This window comes from Spermophilus citellus, assembly GCF_964194105.1.
Source record: "Spermophilus citellus genome assembly, chromosome: 3".
Classification (NCBI taxonomy): domain Eukaryota; kingdom Metazoa; phylum Chordata; class Mammalia; order Rodentia; family Sciuridae; genus Spermophilus; species Spermophilus citellus.
Genome location: NC_138184.1, coordinates 18161866 through 18184955, shown reverse-complemented (window position 1 = coordinate 18184955; position 23090 = coordinate 18161866). Strand labels below are relative to the sequence as shown.

The 23090-nt window shown below is 39.9% G+C and overlaps 1 protein-coding gene across 4 annotated transcripts in view; it reads right to left on the bottom strand.

The window, feature by feature from the left end:
- Nucleotides 1–604: 604 nt before the first annotated feature.
- SMARCC1 (SWI/SNF related BAF chromatin remodeling complex subunit C1) overlaps nt 605–23090 on the bottom strand; it is a 149428-nt gene continuing 126942 nt past the window's right edge. For 3 of the 4 annotated variants that reach the window (XM_081285176.1, XM_081285177.1, XM_081285175.1), the window contains 3 exons: nt 15081–15342; nt 3681–3857; nt 605–1146 (listed from right to left, as the gene is read on the bottom strand). In XM_081285176.1, coding sequence (XP_081141302.1) covers nt 1055–1146; nt 3681–3857; nt 15081–15342 — 531 coding nt within the window. In that variant the 3' untranslated portion in view covers nt 605–1054. Of the gene's footprint in view, nt 1147–1420; nt 1724–3680; nt 3858–15080; nt 15343–23090 lie in introns of those variants that run through there. The other variant, XM_081285178.1, reaches the window with a different exon arrangement.

Below are 23090 nucleotides of genomic sequence, written 5' to 3'. Positions count from 1 at the left end.
GGTTCATGGGGAGGCCATTGCTCTAGACTCCTTAAACTTTCCTGGGTAGCCTAGGGAACTAAAGAATGCCTCCCCAAATTCCAACCCTAAAAGCTCACACTGTCCTCAGAAAAAAATACCCACCCCTCAATTCAGCAAATCATCTGCATAGAAAACCAGAACCATTGAGTCTGGAGAAGGAGTGGATTTGTTCTATATTTGTGCTGTCCTCTACCACATACTGGTTAAATAGCTATGTTCTGCCAGGCAAGGTGGAGGCCCTCATAAGAGAATAAAATCAATGGGGTACCCCCCCACCTCTTCCTATCTCTCTTAATTTTGGTGCATGTTTATATGGCAAAAGTCTCAGGAAACTTTACCAGCAGCACCACTCTTAGCTCAGATAAGCAGAAATAAGGTCACTTATAATGCCTTAAGGTGTGTCCCCTGTGGCTATCTCCTTCTGCCCATCACCATTTTTTGGTTCCTATTAACTTAGGATGCTCTCCCTTAAAACAACCATAACCAGGGAGAAAAAGATAATAATTATAGAGGATTATCCATTGAAGCATAAGACAAAAAAAAAAAAAAAAAAAACAACCCCAACAACAACGACAAAAAACCCAACCCCCCCCCCCAAAAAAAAAAAAAACCCAACAACAACAACAAAAACAAAACAACCCCCCCCAACAACAACAAACAAATAAAAACCCACTACAGGAGAGCAAAAATGATAGACATAGAATACTACTGTTGACAGGACCTGCAGATCAACAGACAACACCTCCCACACCAAGACAGGGAAGGTATGGGTTATTTTTAAGATGATCAGGGCACACTGTCACCACAGGCTTCCCCTTGAGTGTCAGCTGAGGACCTGACACAAGAGGTAACAGAGCATGGAGAGGGATGGCAAGAGGAGTGGGGACGTGGGACACGTGCTTGGGGCTGCGAGAAGAAAACTCCTGAAAAAAAAAAAAAAAAAAAAAAAAAAAAACCAAGGAAGCTGAGGAACACAAGTCTTGTCATCCCCACTCCAGCTTGTGGTGGGCGTAGAGGTTTCCTATCTTCCAGGCTAAGGAGTGGCCGAAGCTGGTGGGCCTGGAGCAGGAGGTGGAGGAATCCCATCTGCAGGTGGTGGTGGCTGCTGCTGTGGCGGAGGGGGATCTGCAAACACATCCAATGGTAACTTGTCACTCCTGGAAACACAGGGCTTGGGAAAGAGCCTCTTCAGTAAAAAATGACATAGGAAGTAACTTTCTTTGTGGCAGGCAAGCAATGTGGCGTATGAGGCATTGCTGCCAGCGTGGTCTATGTGGATAGATACAAAGAAACTCTCACCCACGAATGTGCTTACCCTAATGTGAGTGGAGGGGTGTTCCAATCACCTCATCCTTCAAAGCCCATTCCTTTCAAAAATCACTCCAGGCCATTTTGAAACTTAATTGTATTTTGATTTTATTACATTGTAATGGTTCTTTCTATTAGTTTTATTTCTTCAGTTAAACAATAAGCTCCTTCCTGGGCAAGTTCTGTGTCTTTTTACTTTTACTTTTCTTTCTCCCACAGTGTCTAGTCTAGCTGGGCACAAAATAGATTATCAATAACATCTTGCTGATTAACTGTCTCCACCAGGGCCAGGGAACTTCACTGAGGCAGCTGCTGAAAAGCTGGATATTCCTGGGAGGCCCTCACAGCTCCTCAACTGCAGTCCTCGGATTTCTGGCCCAAACTAGGTCAGGTCCTGAAGGAAACAATTAGTGTGAGTGTCTGGGGTTCTTTCCTATTTCAACTTTAGCTGCTTTAGTGTACAAAGGAACCCTAGAGATTATTTAATCCAGGGTTTTAAAAATCTCTAGATCTTGCCAGAAATGAAAATGTATGAAACAAATAACTAAAGTGCACCAGTCAGTTTGCCCAACACCACCCACCAGAGGATTTTTCCAAACCTTTAAGGCTCTTCAAAGTATTTTGAAGACCAAGGATTCCAACCCTTCTGTTATTTTTAAGTGGAGGAAACTAAGGCCTGGAAAAGGGAAACAATCCAGTGTGGACAAAAGCCAGCAACTCAGAACTCCCCAATCACTCATTTATGGCAGGGAACTTCATCTGAAACCTTCACATTCTCAAGGTGTCTCACTGAGGACTCTTTAGGAGGGATTTCTGAAGTCACAAACTATGGGGGACCACAAGGATACAATAGTGATAAAAGACCAATGATGTTATCTTTGCACTGTGGATGGCAAACTAGTCAAGTCCCTTGGAAGGCCAGTTCATTTGTGCACTGCTTGGGAGGTGGCTTGGCAAATATTTCAAGCCTTTTCTTGCCAAGGAAGATAACCCACTCTATTATATCATCTGACCACAAGCTCAGGGGAGATCATTCCCCTCCCCCTACTATCATGATCCCATACACTAACTAACCCCTGTCTTCATGAACCTACTTTGTCTAGCCCATGTGGATGGATCCAGAGAAGAATGTCTTTGTACATGAAGTCTGCCTTTCTCCCCTAGGAAGTGTCCTAGACAACTAGAGTGCATTCAAGGCACTCTTGTAGTCTCCCATAACCTCAGTAAATCTTGTTCAACTTTTCATTTTTTATTTTCTCAACTAAAGCTTCTAAAGGTCAGGGATTCTTATGTTTCTTATTATTTCTGTCTTATGAATAGGAGAAAACTTCTTGCAACATGTATGAACTTTTAACTGAACCAAAGATTATGGATGTGGCTGGGGTACCTGATCAATAGATACACTGTGGGATCACTCTCACTGAGTAGGTCTACAGGATTAAAGTGCGGCCAGAGCCTTGGAAGCAAACCTCTGAAGGCCAAGGCTGGAGCACAGTAAGGGCTTATGGGAGAAATTACTGGGCCTCTGCACACACCCTCAAACAGGTGCTGTTGAGGAGTACCAGTGTTTTTCCACTGGGTTCGCCGGACTTTACATTCCTCCTTTACGCAGCTCCTGAATATTCCCTTCTTATTCTATGCAGCCACTATCAATATATTAAGATATGTAAGAAACTTATTTGTTATTACTACTCCAAACTGGTTTCCTTTCTTCTTTATACTCACCACTTTGAATCCTTTATGCTTAAAAGGCTTGTACCGGGAAAGTAACAATCAGTAACTCTATGTGTCTGTTGAGATTCAAAGTGTGTGTCTGTGTGTGTGTGTTGTGGGGAGGGCAGGTACTGAGGATTGAAGCCAGGGCCTCATGATTGTTAGATGAGTGCTCTACCGCTGAGGTACATCCCCAGTCCTTTTCTTACTTTTTATTTTAAGACAGGGTCTTGCTAAGTTGCTGAGAATGGCTTCAAACTTGGAATCCTTGCCTTTGCCACTTGTGAAGCTGGGATTCTAGGCCTGTGCCACCACACCTGACCCAGATGGGTTTAAACAGGAGTGGGAGAAGAATATCTTATTGACTTTCTCACAGATCTCCGTGCTGAGAGTGCAGCCTTATTGCATGGAAGCATTCCACACGTGTCACCTACAAACCTGCCCATCAGGGGTACTAAAGATCAGTGATCAAGAATGGATCTTTTAGAACACACTGTCACAGACTGCACTGTCCATGGACCTGCCAAATCTCAGGGTCATCCATGGACTTTTGTTCTGAGAAAACAAAGCCTTCCTCCCTTATTTATAGTGCCCAAGGCAGACCCTGAAGTAACATGTCTCCCTACTGTGCTACTTACACATGCCATTTGGTGCTGTGAGGGGGACCCGGGGTCCCAAGATGTTTCCTGGTATAGGAGGCATTCCAGGAGGGGCAGGGCCACTCCCAGCAGGGTGGATGTTGGCTGCCACAGTGGGAATCATGCGGCCTGGCAAGGGCTGCCCAGGCATCATGGAACCTGGTCCTGGTATCTGACCTGTAGAAAGAGATTCAAAGTATTGTTAAGTACACTAGGAAAGGGCAGTAGAAATGGATCAACTCAATGCATGAAACTATTAAATACAGACAAATACAAAACCTCCCAAGGATCTGAAATTTAACAGTGATAACTCATAATCTCTATGATCAACTTTTATTTGTTCATTCATTTGGGGAGCAGCTAATGAGGAACATCTACTCTAAACTCTGGCATAGGCAGGTAGTGGTAAAGAAGCAATTACAAAGAAAGCACACCTAAAAGAAAACATACGGGCTGGGGATGTGGCTCAAGTGGTAGCGCGCTCGCCTGGCATGCGTGCGGCCCGGGTTCGATCCTCAGCACCACATACCAACAAAGATGTTGTGTCTGCCGAGAACTAAAAAATAAATATTAAAAATTCTCTCTCTCTCTCTTCTCTCACTCTCTCTTTAAAAAAAAAAAAAAAGAAAAAAAAGAAAACATACATTGTAGTTAGTTTGGGTGAACAGTGGATGGTCAAACATCTTCATGAGGACACACACAGTTTCACAGAGAACTTTGCTGGGAAATTAGTTCACAGACCAAGAACTGCAGCTTAGTCCACACTGCTTCATGTACAGACTTTGAAGAAAGGTCTGTCTGAAACCCACTAAACAAGGATTCTGATTTAAATCTCCAGGTCCTATCCACAAAAAATTTCTCCCTAATAAGCCTATGATGAACCACAAGCCTGAGAGATTCACAAGGGGGAAATAGACAACTCCATCTCTTCCAAGTGTCTTCAAAGTAATGACAGGAGACCTCAGAGACAAGAAACAAACTAAAATATTTCCTGTATTCAGTTTCACACTGAGCTTTTAAGAATTTTCAGTCAGGTGCAGTGGCGCATGCCCGTAATCCTAGTAGCTTGGGAGGCTGAGGCAGGAGGATTATGAGTTCAAAGCCAACCGCAGCAACTTAGGGAAGCCCTAAGCAACTCAGTGAGACCCTGTCTCTAAATAAAAATACAAAACAGGCCTGTGGATGGGGCTCAGTGGTTGAGTGCCCCTGAGTTCAATTCCCAGTGTCCCACTACAAAAGAAATTTCAGCAAACAACTTCTTTAAAGAGACAATAAATATTTTAGATTCTGCTGGACATATGCTTCTGGAACAACTAGTCAACTCTGTCATTGTAGCATGAAGGCAGTCATAGCTGTAGGCAGAGGCTTACTTTTAAGGTCAGAAATACAAAATTCTAGCCTGGGTACATGCCAGGAGGGCACATCTCCTTCTGCCAAGTTCAGATTGGACAGAGCTTTACATGAGCTAGTAGGAACATCTTGTCAGTCTCTCACTCTAGAAAACTTAAACATAGAGCTGTGAAGAATACCTTTATAAAGAAGCCAGAGCCAATACTGGGTAAGGGAGAAAGAAATAGGAAGAATATTCCAGGTGTGTGCTCACATAAGTGACATGATACACAACAGTTCGGTCTCAATCACTTCTCACAGGACAGAGTTTTATATTCTGATGTCTATAGTAAAGTATGATCTGCCAAAACCCCTGACTGAATACTGGGTCCATGGGACAATCCCAGTCAGTAGCAACCCAGTACCATCAACAGGGAAAGTACAGATGATGCAGCCTGGAAACTAAACAGTTGCAAAATCACTTTGATTTCATTCTACCCTAGGTTAGTTATTCAGCATGCCCCTAGCTTCAGTTTCCTGAGATTATACTAAGTAAAGTTAAATAGTTGCCTACCTATTTAGGGTTTTCAGTATAACCAGAGGAAGTCTTTATTTGGTAGAGTGCCTTATTATGTCACTAGCTTCTCCAATATTCTCATTTTATAGAGGATAAAAGCATCTCAGAGAAATCCATAGACTTCTTTTTTTTAATACCTTTATTTTATTTATCCTTTTTAAAAATTTTGTTATGACAGCAGAATGCATTACAACTCATATTACACATATAGATCACAATTTTTCATATCTCTGTACACCAAGTAGCATCACATCATTCATATCTTCATACATGTACTAAGGTAATGATGTCTATTTATCCTTTTGTGGATAATAAGGTCTACTTATCCTTTATGTGGTGCTGAGGATCAAACCCAGGGCCTCATAAGCGTTCCACCACTGAGCCACAACCCCAGCCCTCAACAGACTTCTTTATGGTCATAGAATCATAGAGGGAATTGTAAATTAGATCCAAAATTCCTCAAAGTTCAATTCTCTCTGCACTACACTACTCTGCGCCCCTGCCACAAAAACAAACAAACAAACAAATAAATGATTCCAGGGGTATAGCTCACTGGTAATAATGTGCAAGGCCCTAGGTTCAATTCCCAGGACCATCCCTCTCTAACACCAACATAAATAATCATGAAGAGAGCAGCATTCGTGCTGACAGATCCATGAGGTAATGCCTGTCCATCATGCACTGGGATGAGCTCACACGATTTTGCTCTTAGGCAAATGGTGCCTTTTCTGAAGTTGCAGGCTCAGTGGCACTGGCCCAATTACCTATTTCCCTATATCCGCATGGCAAAAGTTGGATAAGGTAATTTTGAGTTTCTCAAGGCAACAGCAAATCAACCAACCAACCAAAAAACCTTTTGTTTTCACTTACTGCAAATTTTAAAACCTTCCCAAAGAAAGTGTTTCTCTATCCTACTGTCACAGAGAGGGTCATAGAGCCATTGGAACATGGCTCTCTAGGCAATGAGAGAAAAATGGCTTTTTGGAAGGGTGGCAGCAAAGAGGAAAGGATGCTAAAGGAAAAATAATTACTTTCCTTTTCTGAACCAAACGCAAACATCTCAGGCAAGCAAAGAATGTGCCAAGAGTGAGTGCTGTCCTGTTACTGCTGTCATATGCTACATAGCTCATGGGGCTGGTATACCTGGGGCAGTAGAATTAGAGAGCAGACAGGGAAGGAGATGAGACACCTCTGAGTGAGTGTCTACCCTACTAATTCTTACCAGTACAAAAAAGTATGACCCACAGAAACCTGAAATCCCTGAGGAAATCTTACTAAACAAAATAGAGGGTAAGTTGGGCTGGGGATGTGGCTCAAGCGGTAGCGTGTTCGCCTGGCATGCGTGCGGCCCGGGTTCGATTCTCAGCATCACATACAAACAAAGATGTTGTGTCCGCCGAAAACTAAAAAATAAATATTAAAAAAAAATAGAGGGTAAGTATATATTTTCCATTAAAAATAACTCAGGGAACTGGGTGTAGTGGCGCATATCTGCAATCCCAGTAGCTCGAGAGGCTGAGGCAGGAGGATTGCGAGTTCAAAGACAGCCTCAGCAAAAGCTAAGCAACTCAGTGAGATCCTGATCCTGTCTTTAAATATAATACAAAATAGGTTGGGTATATGGCTCAGTGGTTAAGTGCCTCTGGGTTCAATCCCCACTACCAAAAAAAAAAAAAAAAAAAAAAAAAAAGGCATTTTCTTCCCTAGTAGATAGGGAGAAGTAGGAGGTGAGAGAGACATCACTTCAAAACAGAAGTAGGAAAGCATAGGATGGTGGGGAGTCTGTCCTACATACAAGGAAAAGGAAGGAAAAAAAAAAAAACAAAACAACACAGCAGGCATCTGAAGCCTGAAATATGAAATGGTTTGTTAAAATTAGGTTTAGCTAGTATAAAATCCCTCATAGTCTCTCAGATTTATTTGATATTTTACTAAAGACTTAAATCCATCATGTCTAATGGAATACTAGTTAAACATTTCATTTTCATCCTTGGGATATTAGAAGAAGCTGTGAAAGGAACCTATGGACACCCAATCTTGAGCACATTTCATCAATCCATTTCTAACTGTCCACAGTACATCTTTTGGCTGAGTCCCCAGGAAAATGAAAATAGCACAATCAAGACTAAGTGAGGGGAAGCCCAGGCTCCTTGCAGGATGTTCCTTCCCCCCAGTACACAGCAGCTTCCTGGGAGTGCCTGCCACAGATGCTCTTTGTTAAGAATTGGGCCCTCACTGTTCTCTTTGTGAGGGTAACCTGCTACTCTACAAAGGGTATGGTAGCTCTATTATCACATGACACAAGGAGAACCAAAGGCATTTCAGACAAGAAAAGATTAGCTGACATGATGAGCTATTCCTTCTCCCTCTTCAAGGTGGGACCGAGTTCAGAGAGTAAGCCTGCAACAATGGGTTATAATGATTTCCTAAGTACTGTTTCCCATACGTAGGGCTGTAAAAGTAGGTCTAATGAAGGGGTTTAAAAAGCTAAGTATTTGAGCTGAGCATGGTGGCATGTGCCTATAATCCTAAATATTTGGAAGATTGAGGCAAGAGTCCAGCCTGGGCAACATATTGAGACCCTGACTTATATGAGGCTGGGTGTGGGGAAGGCCAAATGCTTAATACCTTTTTGAAATGTTTTCAAACCATATTTTACTGACCAATATAAAATGTTTTAGTTTTTTTCTTGCTTTCTTTTTTTGTGGTACTATGGACTGACTCCACTGAACAACATTTCCAGCCCTTTTAATTATTTTTATTTTGAAACAGGGGTCTCACTAAGTTGCTTACACTGGCCTAAAAAAATCCTCCCAAGTAGCTGGGGTAACAGGTGTGTGCTACCACACCCGGCTTAAAATGTTCTGTTTTATCATTAATATAACATTTTATCATGTCTGAATTCTCATTCAATCAGATCATTTCCTGTTTTGATTTTTCTAGGTACTTCCAAAATTTTTTTTATAGTATTATAATGAAGAACTTAGTAAGATTTAAACCAATATAACCTCTGCTTTTCACATACAGAGCTAATACAAAGGCTTCTCCAACACAGATGGCTCAAATGAGACCAACAAGGTCTGAATATTTGAGAGTCTCTTTTACCATAATGCATAGAAAGGGCAGAGTTCACCAGTGCACCTACATACTAGGTTTTTGTCATCCCCCCCGCCCCCACCCCGGGGTGTTCTATCACTCATCTAATTCCCTTTCTTAAGTTTTTAAATTTCCAGAGAAGCTCTTGCTGAATTAAATTGCCCAGGCTGACCTTGAACTTAAGAACCTCTTGTCTCAGCCTCCCAAACACCTAGATCCTGCTGTTATTTCCTCTGATTGAACTCAAAAAACAGAAAATCTTTTTCTTTCTTGTTTTTAAGGTACTGGGGATATAACTTAGGGCCTCATGCTTGCTAGAAAACCACTCTACCACTTAGCAATATACCCTGTCTGTTTACATTTTTATCTTAAGACAGGGTCTTGCTAAGTTGCCCAGGCTGGCCTCAAACTTGTAATACTCCTAATCTCAGCCTCCTGACTAGCCTGAGTTACAGGTGTGCACTACTGTCCCTGCTAGTAACCTTCCTTTGAACATGTGCCAAAGCCCCTGGAGTCCTGACCACCTCACCTTCAAGAAGATTCCTAGTAGTTAGTTAGCAGTGGCACCCCCTGCTTGATAAAAAACACAATAAAAGACAATTTAAGAAGCAAAAGCAACCACTCAAGTTATTCTCCTTTGTGGTTCTCCAAATGCTTTCATGGACACCACAGCCCAGGGTATGGTTGGGGACACGATATACATGCACGAATATATTAAACCAGATGCAGTGGCACATACCTGTAATCCCAGCAGCTCAGGAGGCTGAGACAGGAGGATGGGGAGTTCAAAGCAAGCCTCAGCAAAAGTGACACACTAAGCAATTTGGTGAGACCCTGTCTCTAAATAAAATACAACAGGGCTGGGAATGTGGATCAGTGGTTGAGTGCCCTGAGTTCAATCCCTGGTACCAAGAAAGAAAAAAGACTATAATTATAACTATTCATTTTGTGCCATTTACAATGGCAGTTTTACAGGTAGAACTAGGAAGTCTTTAATTTGGCAACCATTTGATACTATTTTATAGCTTAAATGAAAATGGATATAATGCAATGGTATGTATTTTTAAAGTTGAGGAAAAAAAACAAACAGTGGGCCGATTGTACAGCAGAAACACTCTACTATGTAAAATTCTCTAGGCTTTTTGTTTGGTGGGAACAAACCAACACAAGACACTTCATCAGAGATAGGAAGTTCCCCGCAGTAGGACCAAATAACAAAAGCCTAGAAAGAGAAGTTATGAAGACAGGGCAAATCATATAAAAATTCTCAGCATGTAAAGGAATTAAATAAAGGCAGTGGGTGGGGAAAAAAAAGAAGGGCTGAAAAGTTAGAGACAAACCAAATGGAATATATATGGGTGCCAACTTAGTTATTCTGATGTCTAAGCCCATCAGTGTCTGAAGCCTAATGGATTTATTACAACACTGAATTGCTACTTTAATGGGCTCTACCATTAACTGATGGACAGTTTTACAGAGAAAAATTACATACGCATAGAAACATAGGCTAAGAGATGGACAAATTAATCACTTGATAGTAAATCTTCCTTGACCCTCCTTTCTGACATTTCTCCAACTTTGCTGTCATTTAGAGGCTGATTTTTTCCTGTCCTTTTACACATAGTTAAGTTCTGGATAAATACCAAAAAGTTACCTGGGTAATTATCCTCAACTCCTAATATAAATGCTGTGACCTGTTAACTTTTCTAAAACTAAGAAAAATAAGTTGGAAGGATCTGCTTATAGCTCTTAACTTACATTTGTGTAAAATCATAGACTGAAGATATTGTTTACCCAAAACACATATTATGGGCTATCTCACATGCCTTGATTTGAAAGGCCCCTTTGGCTAACACTAGAATACCAAGTACCAGACTTGGTAGAATTAGCTTTTTCTGAACTGGTAAGATGAAGGCAATCCTAAAATACTGGATTTAATTTACTACTGCTATTAATTTTACTTTTTTTTTTTTGGTTGTAAATGGACACAATATATATATATTTTTTAGTTGTAGACGGACACACTACCTTTATTTTATTTATTTTTATGTGGTGCTGAGGATCAAACCCAGTGCCTCACACATGCCAGTCTACCGCTGAGCCACAACTCCAACCCCACAAAATCTTTATTTTCTTCATTTACTTTTATGTGATGCTGAAGATCAAACCCAGTGCCTCATGTGTGCAAGGCAAGCACTCTACCACTGAGCCACAACCCCAGCCCCAATTTTACTCCCTTAACATACTAATTTAATTCAAACTCCAAAGCAACCCCACAAAAGGGGCAATTATAAATTATATAAATTTTGAGCTGTTGAAAACTCTTTATACACTATTAAAAAGCCACAGCCATTTTGGAAACATTTTGACGGCATGTAGTGATATGAAAAAACACAAATTCTATGACCTATTCCTTGGAACACACCCAATTCTACTCCTTAAGGACAAACTTAACAGGAATGTATACATATGTATATCAAAAGACATTTGCTCACATATGTTTATGGCTATTTTTTAACTATTCATAATAACTAAAGTCTAGAAACCAATTATATGTTCATAAGCAGGAGAATGGACTAATAAATTGTAGAATAGCCACACCATGTAACACTATTCAGCAAACAGAAGGAACAAATGTACAACCACTCACAACAATGTGTATGTATGTATGTATCTCATATATACAATGCTTTATTTTTCATTTTTTATTATGTGATTCAGAGGACTGAACCTAGAAGTGCTTTGCCAGACTGAGCTACATCTCCAGATCTTTTTATTTTGAGACAGGGTCTTGCTAAGTTGCCCAAGCTGGTCTTGGATTTGTGATCCTCCTACCTCAGCCTCCTGATTAGCTGGGATTACTGACATACACTACTGTGTTCAGCTCACATATTCAGTTCTGAGTAAAAGCCAGACAAGCAAACAAATCACTATGATCCAATCAACATTCAAAACCAGCTCAACTAATCAATGGTATTAGAAGTCAGGAGAGGTGTATCTTGGGAGGGGAAGAGATTGAGGGGACTATGATAGAGGCCTCCGAGTGTTGGTTACACAGGTCGTGTCTCTTTGTTAAAACTCAATAAAGAAATACTTATGACATACGTTTTTCCATATTACATTATGTTTCAATAAAAATTATGAGAATAACTTGACATAGATTAAAAAAGGGAAAAAGAAACAATTCTCATCTTGTACTGAATGATCTTTCTCTTACAAATTCACTGTAGAAATGCCTATGTTGGTTAGAAAATTAAAAGGGAAAATGACCTATTTCTCTTCTAAAGACTATTTTTGTCAAGTCATTTGCTGGTACCACCTACTGAGGAGAATCTGTGTCTGCTGGAACCCCTCTCAGCATTCTGTCCCTGCCTCACTGTTGAATCAGTTGGAGCTCAGTGTGAAACCTGAATACGCTGGGCAGCAGGGTTATTTGGCCTTACCATACACCAGGTCTTCAACTGTTCAGTGAGGACAATAAGAAGTGAAATGATGTGGGTGAAGAGTCAGGTGTACCAACATCAGGGGTACCTAGGATGTATCTCTAGGCCCATCTTTTACAAGCTAAATACAGATGCTAGAATTCCTAAGAAGTTCTCTGTAAATAGCTACTGTGAATATGATGCTTCAACACCATCACGAACCAAATACCAAGTAGTCATAGTGAACTTCCCCTAAAAATCTGTCCCATAACTCAGGAATTTTTGTTTCTACTACTGAGCTATATCCCAAACTCTTTTTATTTTGAGACAGGGTTTCACTAAATTGCTTAAGGCCTTGCCAAATTGCTGAGGCTGGTCTTGAACTGGCAATCCTGACTTAGCCTCCTGAGTTTCTAGGATTACAGGCATGCACCATTGTGCCCATCCCTTTTTTCATTGTTCTTTGAGACAAGGTCTTGCTATGTTGCCCAGGCTGGCCTTGATCTTGCAATCTTCCTGCTTCAGTCTCCCAAGTAGCTGAGATTATAGGTGTGTGCCACCATACCCAGGTGGGAAAAAAAATTTGAATATATTTTTCTTCAGTTACTTTACTAGGTTGGCTGGCTGTAAACTTCCAGGAACTTAATTTTACAACCATAACTATTTTTGTAAAATTACTCAGTGATTTGCACTTTGTTGATCCCTCTGTTCACGTGGACAGAGAGAAGTGAGGAAGAAAGTGTCCTATGTTTCAACATGTCATATTTCTAAGACTGTCTCCACAAACACTACTTAGATCAAGTGGCAATTTTAATGATGGTAGTAAATTCCATAATTACAAAGTAACAGGTTTGTGTGAGCAAATGAACACTTCCCTGATCAAAGTCAACTCTGTCCTATTTTAGGGTAAAGTCAATAAAAACAATTAACTAATAACAATATGTTTTGGGTTGTAAATAAAAGATTTATGTTAACAATGCAAGATGTAAAATCATAATTTTATATTCAGTCATGGTTTCCACAGGAAAATATATCTGGTTATTTTCATATAAAGATTTAAAAATCTGTCTTTTGAGGATGTCAGGTCAACTGATGTTGCCATGTTGGGACCTTTGCAGGCTTCTAAGAGCCGCTCTATATTTTTCTTAGCTTGCCTCTACATGCCCTGGACACAGTATTTGCATTCTAATCTAACACACACAAACTCTAGCTTTGGGTAAGGCACTTGTATATTCCTGTAGAAGACAAAATTTTAATTTTTTTTGAATGTTTATTTTTTAGGTGTAGATGGACACAACACAATGCCTTTATTTTTATGAGGTACTGAGGATCGAACCCGGGTCCCGCCCGTGCTAGGCCAGCGCTCTACCGCTGAGCCACAATCCCAGCCCCCAATTTTAAAAATTTTATTTTGACTGTGAGGGCAAAGGGGCTGAAATTAAAAGAGCACTTTAGGTTTTAACTATATTGGTAGACAAGTTTGAAAGAACTGAGTTTAACTTTCAAACTAATTTTAATGGGATAAATAGCAGCAAACTTCAAAGGGCTCCCATAAGTTAAAGATGGAACAATTTTGTGTATCAAAAAGAATCACTAATATAAATAATAAATTTAGAAATCTCATTATTTATTATGCCCAATGAAATAACCAATCTAGGGAGCAATTCTCAATGGCAACTAAACCCATCAGGTGAAGTCTGAGGGAGATCTTTTTTGGCACTGAGGATTGAACCCACTAGTGCTTAATCACTGAGCCACAACCCCAGCCTTTAATTTTATTTAGAACCTAATAAAATCTTCACAGCAATCCTCTGGTTTATGGGACATGTATGGAAGGGAAAGGAGAGGGAGGGGGACAAATGATATCACACCTCGAATGTACAATTAAGTATGGCCAGGGGCTGGGATGTGGCTCAATCGGTAGTGCGCTCGCCTTGCATGCATGCAGCCCGGGTTCGATCCTCAGAACCACATACAAACAAAGATGTTGTGTCTGCCGAAAACTAAAATAAATAAATAAATATTTAAAAAAAAAAAAAAAAAGTATGGCCAGAGTGTGGAAAACCTGGTTTCTTCAACATATAAATGGCCTTAAATTAAAAATAAAAGGAAGGTGGGCCAGGGATGTGGCTCAGTGGTAGAGCACCTGTGCAAGGTTCCAGGCTCAATCCCCTGGAAGGAAGGAAGGAAGGAAGGAGGGAAGGAAGGAAGGAAGGGAGGGAGGGAGGATAAAAAGATACATCCTGAAGTGAGGAGGAACATATAAAAATTCATCATCAACATCAATAATTCTGAAGCTCTGTAACAGGTGTATAGGGATTATACTAATCTCTCCTTTTGTCTTCAGTTGAAGATTTCCACAATGAAAAGTCAAAAATGGCAAAAAGGTATTGATTACAAAGCTGGGTCATGAAAGTTCACTGCTGTTTTATTATTATTGTTATTTGTCCTTATTTTTTCCCCCTGGTGAACCCAAGGGTGCTCTACCACTGAATTAAATCTCCAGTCCTCTTCATTTTGAGACAGGGTATACACTAAGCTGCTGAGGCTGGTCTTGAACTTGTGATCTTCCTGCCTCAATGTCTTGAGTGGCTGTGATTACAGGTAAGTGCTGCCACAACTGGCTATTGCAGTTTTCTTTTTGTATCTATCTTTAAAATTTTTTATAATAAAAAAAGAATGCAGAGACAATCTAAGGGTAAATTTTAAGAAACCCTGAGATATACTGCCATTCAGAGTCTGACCCACCCAAGGAAAAAGTATCTAACCAAGAAGATTGGAAAAAAAAAAAAAAAAAAAAATGGCAGGTTTTACATGATGGTAAAATCATATCTCACATGCCTATGACTTCCTAGATGATAAGGGAAATTTTGAACAGGCCTTGTCAGAAAACATCACCTACATGATTGATCCCTCTGATAATCTGTGACATGGGATGGTCACAAGTCTCTTCAAAGGGCAAAGCTTTCACCTCACCTGGCTGGGGTGGATGAGGTGGTGGCATCTGGTGGTGCATCAGAGGATAGGGAGGAGGCTGCTGATGAGGCATCATGCCAGGGTGTCCTGCTGCTCCAAGAGGGGCCAGGCCAGGTCCTCCTGAGTGCTGGTGTGCTTGTTGAGGGTTCTGGCCATGCTGCTGCTGTTCCATTTGTTGTCGGGCTCGTAATTCGGCATATTTCAGCTGTTCCATGTGGAAGTTCTGGCGTTCAGTAAGTAACTGTTGCCTCTGTTGTTCTAACTGTAAAAGGGGAAAAAAAATGATATAGGAAAGGCTCTCAGGATAAGATGACACAGGATATCTACCTGATGCCTGAACTCCCTCTGCCTCAGAGAAACATAGCTACTTTGCCTCCTACACCATTTAAAGTGAGAGAATAGGCATTAGTTCTTGAGTAGCATATTTCCATCTGGATACCTGTTACTATAAACAGGGTCTTTTTCTGAAGATCTGCTTATCCTTGCCATCTTCAGCCAGTGGGGCTATTACTTTCTGGAGAGAGATATATATATATATTGCCAAGTCTACCCAACGTTCCCAGGTGACCTCTTCTGAATGTGATCCTTTTGGTTACTGTGTATTTTAGAATATAACAGCAGAGTTAAATCCTCTGGATGAGCTGATATAGCCTTAGCTGCAAAGACATATTTTTCTATGTGGAACTTTGGCAGTGCCATTGCAAATTGTAGCTTTTAAAGCACCCAAAATTATGCTGGATAACACATTTACAGAATATTTTAGTTGCCTGAATAAAAATGTATATGAATCTTGAATAATACAGGCATTTCAATATTCAAGATATTCTGGGACTCAAAAGAGAAATAAATTACATGTGTAGCAAATTCAGAAATCATATGCCTAATAACAGCTGAGCCAAAGGAGTCTATCTTAAATTAATTCAGTACATATAGGGCCCATAAAGAAAATCAAACTGATCATGAAAGAAAAATCTAGATCACTGGAAGTAGGTGATATAATGATAAGAAGGTTATTTAATATAATAAGGAGGTTAATACATCTGTTCCTTTTCAGTAATGTCTCCATCCCATCATTTTCTATTAGAAGATCTAAGTCACTGCAAATCTTTTCTAGTGCTGCATTGTTCCTTGAAAAAGTCATACACCACATCCAGTTTCTAAGCAGTTGAAATGTTGCCAATAAAAAAGAGATGTACTGCTGGGTGCCATGGCACAAGCCTGTAATCCCAATGACTTGAGAGGCTGAAGCAGGAGGACTGAAGGTTTGAGCCCAGCCTCATAAACTCATGAGGCCCTATCTCAAGAAAAGAGTTGGGGATGTAGCTCCATTGCAAAGCATCCCTGGACTAGTAAACATCCCTAGTAAACCACGCCCTTTGTAAAAAACAAAAAACCAAACCAAACAAACAAAAACCAAAAAGTGTAAAGTACACTACAATTTAAAGACTCAGTAACAAAAAACAATTTCATATTGATTGCAGTATGCAGAGTTTTATATATTGCATTAAATTAGTACATTTTCTTTCCTCCTCCTTTTTTTTTTTTTTTTGGTACCATGGATTTAACTCGGGGGCACTCAACCACTGAGCCACATTGTTGTTTTTATTTAGAGATGGGGTCTCACTGAGTTACTTAGTGCCTTGCTGTTGCTGAGGCTGCCTTTAAACTTGTGACCCTTCTGTCTCAGCCTCCTAAGTACATTTTCATTGATTTTTAAAAAAAATTTAAATGGCTGCTAAAAAAGTTTAAGTACATGTATGGCTCATATTTTATTTCTATTGAACAGTGCTATTCTTTGGCATTTAATGGGTTAGGGAAAGGTCAGGTCAACATTTTTGGTTTTGGGAGCAGCTAGTTCTATGGATAAATACTACATACTATAATTTGCAAAAACTAGATGGAATAAGCATGAGAATTAATCTATGAATCTGGGCTCTTAGCAGAGACCTGTGTAGGAAGAAGACAATGTAGAATCAAATGAGAAGCATCACTGGTTAACAAGAGTAGCAACTAGGGGAATTCCATGATAAATGATAGGTGTCACAGTACAAAAAGAGGCATGCAGGCACAAGTGAGGAGAAAGATAAATGGCGGCAACAGATGTTAGATTCTGATAATAGATTCTCAGTTTTGCTTTCTTCTAATCATTCTTTCTAGGAAATTTAGGACTCTAATAATTTGCTGAGGTTAGATTTAAGAGGCTGCCCTTCACCTATGTTCTTTTTGAATTAGTTTGGACAACTTGGCTGAAGTCCTGAAGTTATGTAAGAACTACAGAAGTTAGGTCAAAATCTACGTTAAGAGAAAGCTAAATTACTACTGGAGATTTTTCTGTCACTGAAGAGAAAGTTGGTGCTCTTACCCAGACCAGTGTTTTTGTTTTGATTTCTATAACCACACTAGCCTCTCTCTTTGGAATCTAACCTTATCATCAAGGTATTAACCTTGGAAAGAAATAGGAAATCTATCATTGAGAGGATGGGAGGAAAAATTTGCCCAGTTTTCTCACATATGATATGAATTAACCTTTATCCTATTTATTTCTGAACTTCATCTGACATTTTAAAACATAAGAAGTAATTAAGAGAAAGTAATTAGAAACATGAAAAAGTGTAAGTGATTAAACACATACTATACACCTCAAAGAGAATCTCATTTAACCTTAAAGCTCCAATATGGAACAAACAGGTCCCCTGAGATCAGAGTAATGCTCAGATAGCAGGCTCCCAGTTGGCTCCAAGAGGGCCATTTCTATTTTATGGTAGAAGTAGTAAAGCTTATGGCCACATCCTGGCCTCAGCTTGCAAAGGAAATATCTGTCTTGTTTTGGACACCTTATTTTTATTGAATCCAAATGAAGACAGCATTCACTTTCATGGCAATTAGAAAGAATGTGAACTAGGGATTTTTTAGTGAAATTTAGCAATTCTGGTCATATTTTTTTTTGGGGGGGCCTGTAACTGGAGATTTAACCGAGGGGTGCCGTACCACTGAGCTATATCCCCAGCCCTTTTTGTTTTTTATTTTGGGACAGGGTCTAAGTTGCTTCCGGGGGAAAAAAAAAAGTAATTAAGTATAACCACACTTATACACCCACTAAAAATGTTCCCAAAACAGTAAACTCATAGTGATTATTTCTAGTAATGAAACTGAGCACAGAAGATAGGGGGTGAAGCTCGATGGTAGAGCACTTGCCTAGCAAGCTTGAGGTCCTGGGTTTGATCCCTAGTACTAAAAAGAAGAAAAAAAAAAGACTTTTAAAATTCACTTTATAATTTGATTTTTTTTTTTACATCACACACAACAATTTGGAATAAAAAATACCAAACATTCCACAAGTTATGTCCTACAGACATTGTGATTTCATTCTTTGCCTTCTCCATTTCCTAGGACTATGTACACAAGGCTCAAAAGCCAAACTGTAAATTACTCACGTAAATACAGTGTTAACGAACCTGTTAACTTTCTTCAGAACTCCAATGTGGCTTCAGGGAACCAGTTTCATATAAGGCTGCCTGTACCCTGCTCTGAAGCCCCTGGGTAACCCCCACAGCACCGTTACCCTGCCTTCCTATTCCTCTGTGCTCCTACACTGTGTATGTACAAAGCAGTTGTATCCAAGCGGAACTTACAACAGAGCACTTTTCAACATTAAGACACCAAATGCAGACACAGCTGCAAGTGCAGCTGAAGTGTACACAAAGCTCTTCTCCAAATCTCTATTTGCATAATGCAGGGAGGAAGGGTGGGAAAGGGGAAAAGATGGTGGGTACCAAAAAACCCATCCTCACTGCCAAGGACTGAAAAGCCTAGACTTAAAGACATTAGCTCTTGTCCTCAGAACTAAAATAAATAATCACACCTTCCTTTTCAGTGTTTGGTATCAGTGAGGGAGTCATTCACTGAAGAAACCAAATCTAAAACAGATATGCCCATTCCTTATTACCTGAGGGGAAAAAACACAACTACATTTTCTATTTCCATATATGCTTCCAGTGGCAGAATCCCAAAGGGTGAGCCTGTTCTCTTACTGTGTCTGGTCATCTTGTCTTTGCTACAATGTGCTTGCTTCAAATGGGTATCTATCTTTGTGCTTCAGAAGTGAATCTGCTTCTGGGTATGGCTTTATTAATCTTGGAATGATAATATAAGATGCATATGTAACAAAGGACTTGATTATTTGATGGGCATGAGTTCCACCTTCCTTCTTTTTCGTTGCTGCCAGCATGGCCTAAAATTACCATCGTCTTATATGGGTTATCCCAACAGCTTTCCCACTAGTTTCCCAGTTTGACTTTGCCACCTTATAGTTTACTCTCTAAAATACAGCTGGACAGACTGATTCTTGCTATCATAAACTGAAAGGAAGATCATGTCAGCCAGAGCCAATCTTCTCTGAACTTTCACTGCCCCCTTTATCTTACAGTATTTGGTCTCGATGTGTAAAATGCCCCAACTTCCCTCTCACCTCTTTAAGCACATGGTCTGGGTTTCTCACAGCTTTGAGCGTCCTCCAATGTCTTTATTTTCTGGAGGTAACACAATTTTTATTCCTAGCCAAATGAATGTCAGAGACTCACAGAGTAATTAGTCCAAAGCTAATTCTCACTGGCCTCAAAAAAAAAAAAAAAAAGTCTTTTTTTTTTTAATTTTAAAAACATTAAAATGTGAATGCTGCTATAGGCAGGGTCCAGGTACTCTGGCTGTCTCCAGACTGTTGTAGTTTCTAACACAATCTGTCTAAAATCTGCTTTCCTGACTGCTGAGTGTGACCTGAGTGTGGCACTAAATAAAGGTGGCTTGGTCCAGCAGCATCTTTCTGGAGACAGGAGTCGATGCTTCTTGCTTTGCCATCTCCCTGACAGACTGTAACTTCCTTAATTGCCTTCCTTCTTATTAACACTATGAGAACACTGGGACAATGGCTGCTGAGCACTAATGATACCTATAAAACATTTAAAATCTTTACATCCTTCTTTTTTTTTTTTTTGGTATAGGTGATTGAACCCAGGGGTGCTTAACCACTGAGCTATATCCCTAGCTTATTTTATTTTTTGTTGTGATACAGGGTCTTGCTAAATTGCTTGGGTCTCACCAAACTGCTGAGGCTGGCTTTAAACTAGTGTTCCTCTTGCCTCAGCCTTCCAGGTTTGGTGGGATTACAGGCATGTGCCACCATGCCTAGTCTATATCCTTATTTATTCTTTTTTTTAAATTGTAGATGAACACACAGTATCTTTATTTATTTTTGTGTGATACTGAGGATCAAACCCAGAGCCTCACACATGCGAGGCAAGTGCTTTACCACTGAACTACTACACCAGCCCTACATCCTTATTCTTAATTACCAAACATTTAAGACTCAAGAGAACACCTGATTTTAAGGTATTGGGGGGCAAAAAAACATCTTCACATCTGTTTTAAACAAAACCAAATGTTTAATTAAAGAAAAATTATGCTGAATCTGCTGTGTACTGGGTCAAGCAAGTAAGAGTGCTCTTTAATTGAGGGTCAGGTATGGTGGTGCATACCTGTAATCCCAGTGACTAGGGACGCTGAGGTAGTAGAAGGATTCCAAGTTTGAGGTCAGCCTCAACAATTTAGAAACACCCTCAGTAACTCAGTGAGTAACGCCCCTTACCCCACCCCACCCCCCAAAACGTTGAACTGAGGCAATGCGGTAGGCACAAGGAAATTAGGGAGCTGGGAAGCTCCACAACCAGAGGATCTGTTCACTTTCAACAGCATCAGCTTTATTGACGCACAAGGGGATGACAAAACCTGCCTAATTCAGAGTCCCTAGGTTAAAATGTGATAAAAATGGCTTATTTCTTTATAAATTATAAAATACTACATAAACCCAGACTGCTAAGTAACATGGGTTTAAGACCTGGCATGTCATTTATTGAACAGAGATTCATAACCTACCTGTCTCATTTCTAAGAAGGACTAATGAAGAAATTAAGATTACGCCATTCAGCATCACTACTGGATTCTTGAACAGGGAGATTCAAAGCATAAGTATTTCCTTGCTTATAGTTTCCTCATATAATTTTTGGAGATTAAATTGCTTGGGTCTCACCAAACTGAGAAAATCTATATAAAATGCTTTAACACACTGAGTAACCTAATATTTACAAAGCCAGAAACAGCTCATAAATATTTAACATTCATTTATCATTGCTGCATACTGGTGCGCATAAAAGAAGGCACATAAATATTTACTGAATATTAACTATGTGCTAAATACTGTGCCAGGCATATGCCATCCTTCTCTCATCTTTACAACAGTTCTGTGTGAAAATCACCAGGAGATTAGTAGTTATGGCTTTACTTGCTCACAGAACAGAGTACTAGTGCCAGGTGGAGAAAAACAGGTCATGTTCCCCAACCCTGCCCACTAGAGATTTAACCCAGGGGTACTCTACCCTTGAGCTATACCCCCAATACTATTTCATTTTTTTTTTTTTTTAATTTTGATACCAGGGATTTAAGCCAGGGGTGCTTAATCAGTAAGCTATATCCCTGGCTATTTTTAAAATTTTGATACAGGGTCTTGAAGTTGCTGGGGCTGGCTTTGAACTTGAGATATGCCTGCCTCAGCCTCCTGTGTCACTGGGATTACAGGCGTGCACCATAACACCTGTCCTGTTTTATTTTTAGTTTGAGAGAGGGCCTTACCAAGTTGCCCAGGCTGGTCTCCAACTTGTGATTCTCCTGCCTCAGGAGAGGGACTTACAAGTATGTGTCATTGCACCTGGCTAACTCATGTTTTAATTGTGCAAAAAATGAACAGGAGACATTTTGAAATTCAAAGGATTAATTCTGGTCACTGTCAAAGCAAGTCTCCAAGCTGACCTCTAACCATCCACTTCCTAATATGTACACCATCCCTGCTGAACCTATGGAACTAGGCTTGGTCTGTGTGGCTGGGAGGGTACAACAGAAGTGATGTATCTTCCAGGTTGAGATAATAGGTTTCCCTTTTGGGGTGCTTTACCACACTCTTGCTGTTTTGAATAACTTTTCAGAAACCATGTGAGAAAATAAATATTATCTGGTTTTAGTTACTAAGCTTTGTTGTTAATTTTTAATGCAGTAATAGATAAATAACAGAGTTGAGCTACTGATACTCATTAGGCAGGGTTAAGGACTGTCCTGTACAAAGAATTTTCCTGTACGATTCCAAAAAATTTGAGCAGAGCAGCCCTGTGTGTTGGATAGTGTATTTTCCCATTTTCAGTTGTGCTGTTTTGTTCAGATACTATATTGTAAAATAATTTGTGTGCTCTGATTAGAATTTAATATTAAAAAAAAAGTCAGAGCCAGGTGTGATAGTGTATGGTTGTTGTCCTAGATACCTGGGAAGCCAAGGAAGGAGGACTGCTAAGCCTCAGAAGATCAGAACAGTCTGAGGAAAACAGTGACACCCCACTTTAAAAAGTTTATAGAGGATTGAGATGAATTACAAAAAAGCTGGGTACAGTGGTATATGATTGTAATTCTAGCTTCTTGGGAGGCTAAGGCAAGAGGATCCAAGTTCAAGGCCAACCTGGGCAATTTAGTAAGTTCATGTCTGAAAAAAAGGGATACGATGTAGCTCAGTGGTACAGTACTTGCCCTAGCATGTTTAAGGCCTTGGATTTAATCTAATCCCCAGTACCAAATAAGTATGTAAATAAATTTTTTAAAAATTTACAACAGAAGGAAAACTGATGAGCTAAGAGAAGTGAAGCCATTATATATACTGCTGCTGGGTGTCTGGGAGCCAATGAACAGAAGTGGAAAAGAATAAGGGCTCTACTATTCTTAGATGACAGACTAGTTCTATCAGGTGTAAAAGACTGGTGGTATAAATTCACTCTCTGAAAAGAAAATGACTTAGAGCTAAGAGAAGAGCCCCTGGACAATCTAGACATTGTTCTATACGAGCTCAGCTAGGGTCACCCCAACATTCAAGGCTAATAAATCACTCAGGCTTCATGAATGAAAATAAGGCATCTGGTTGTT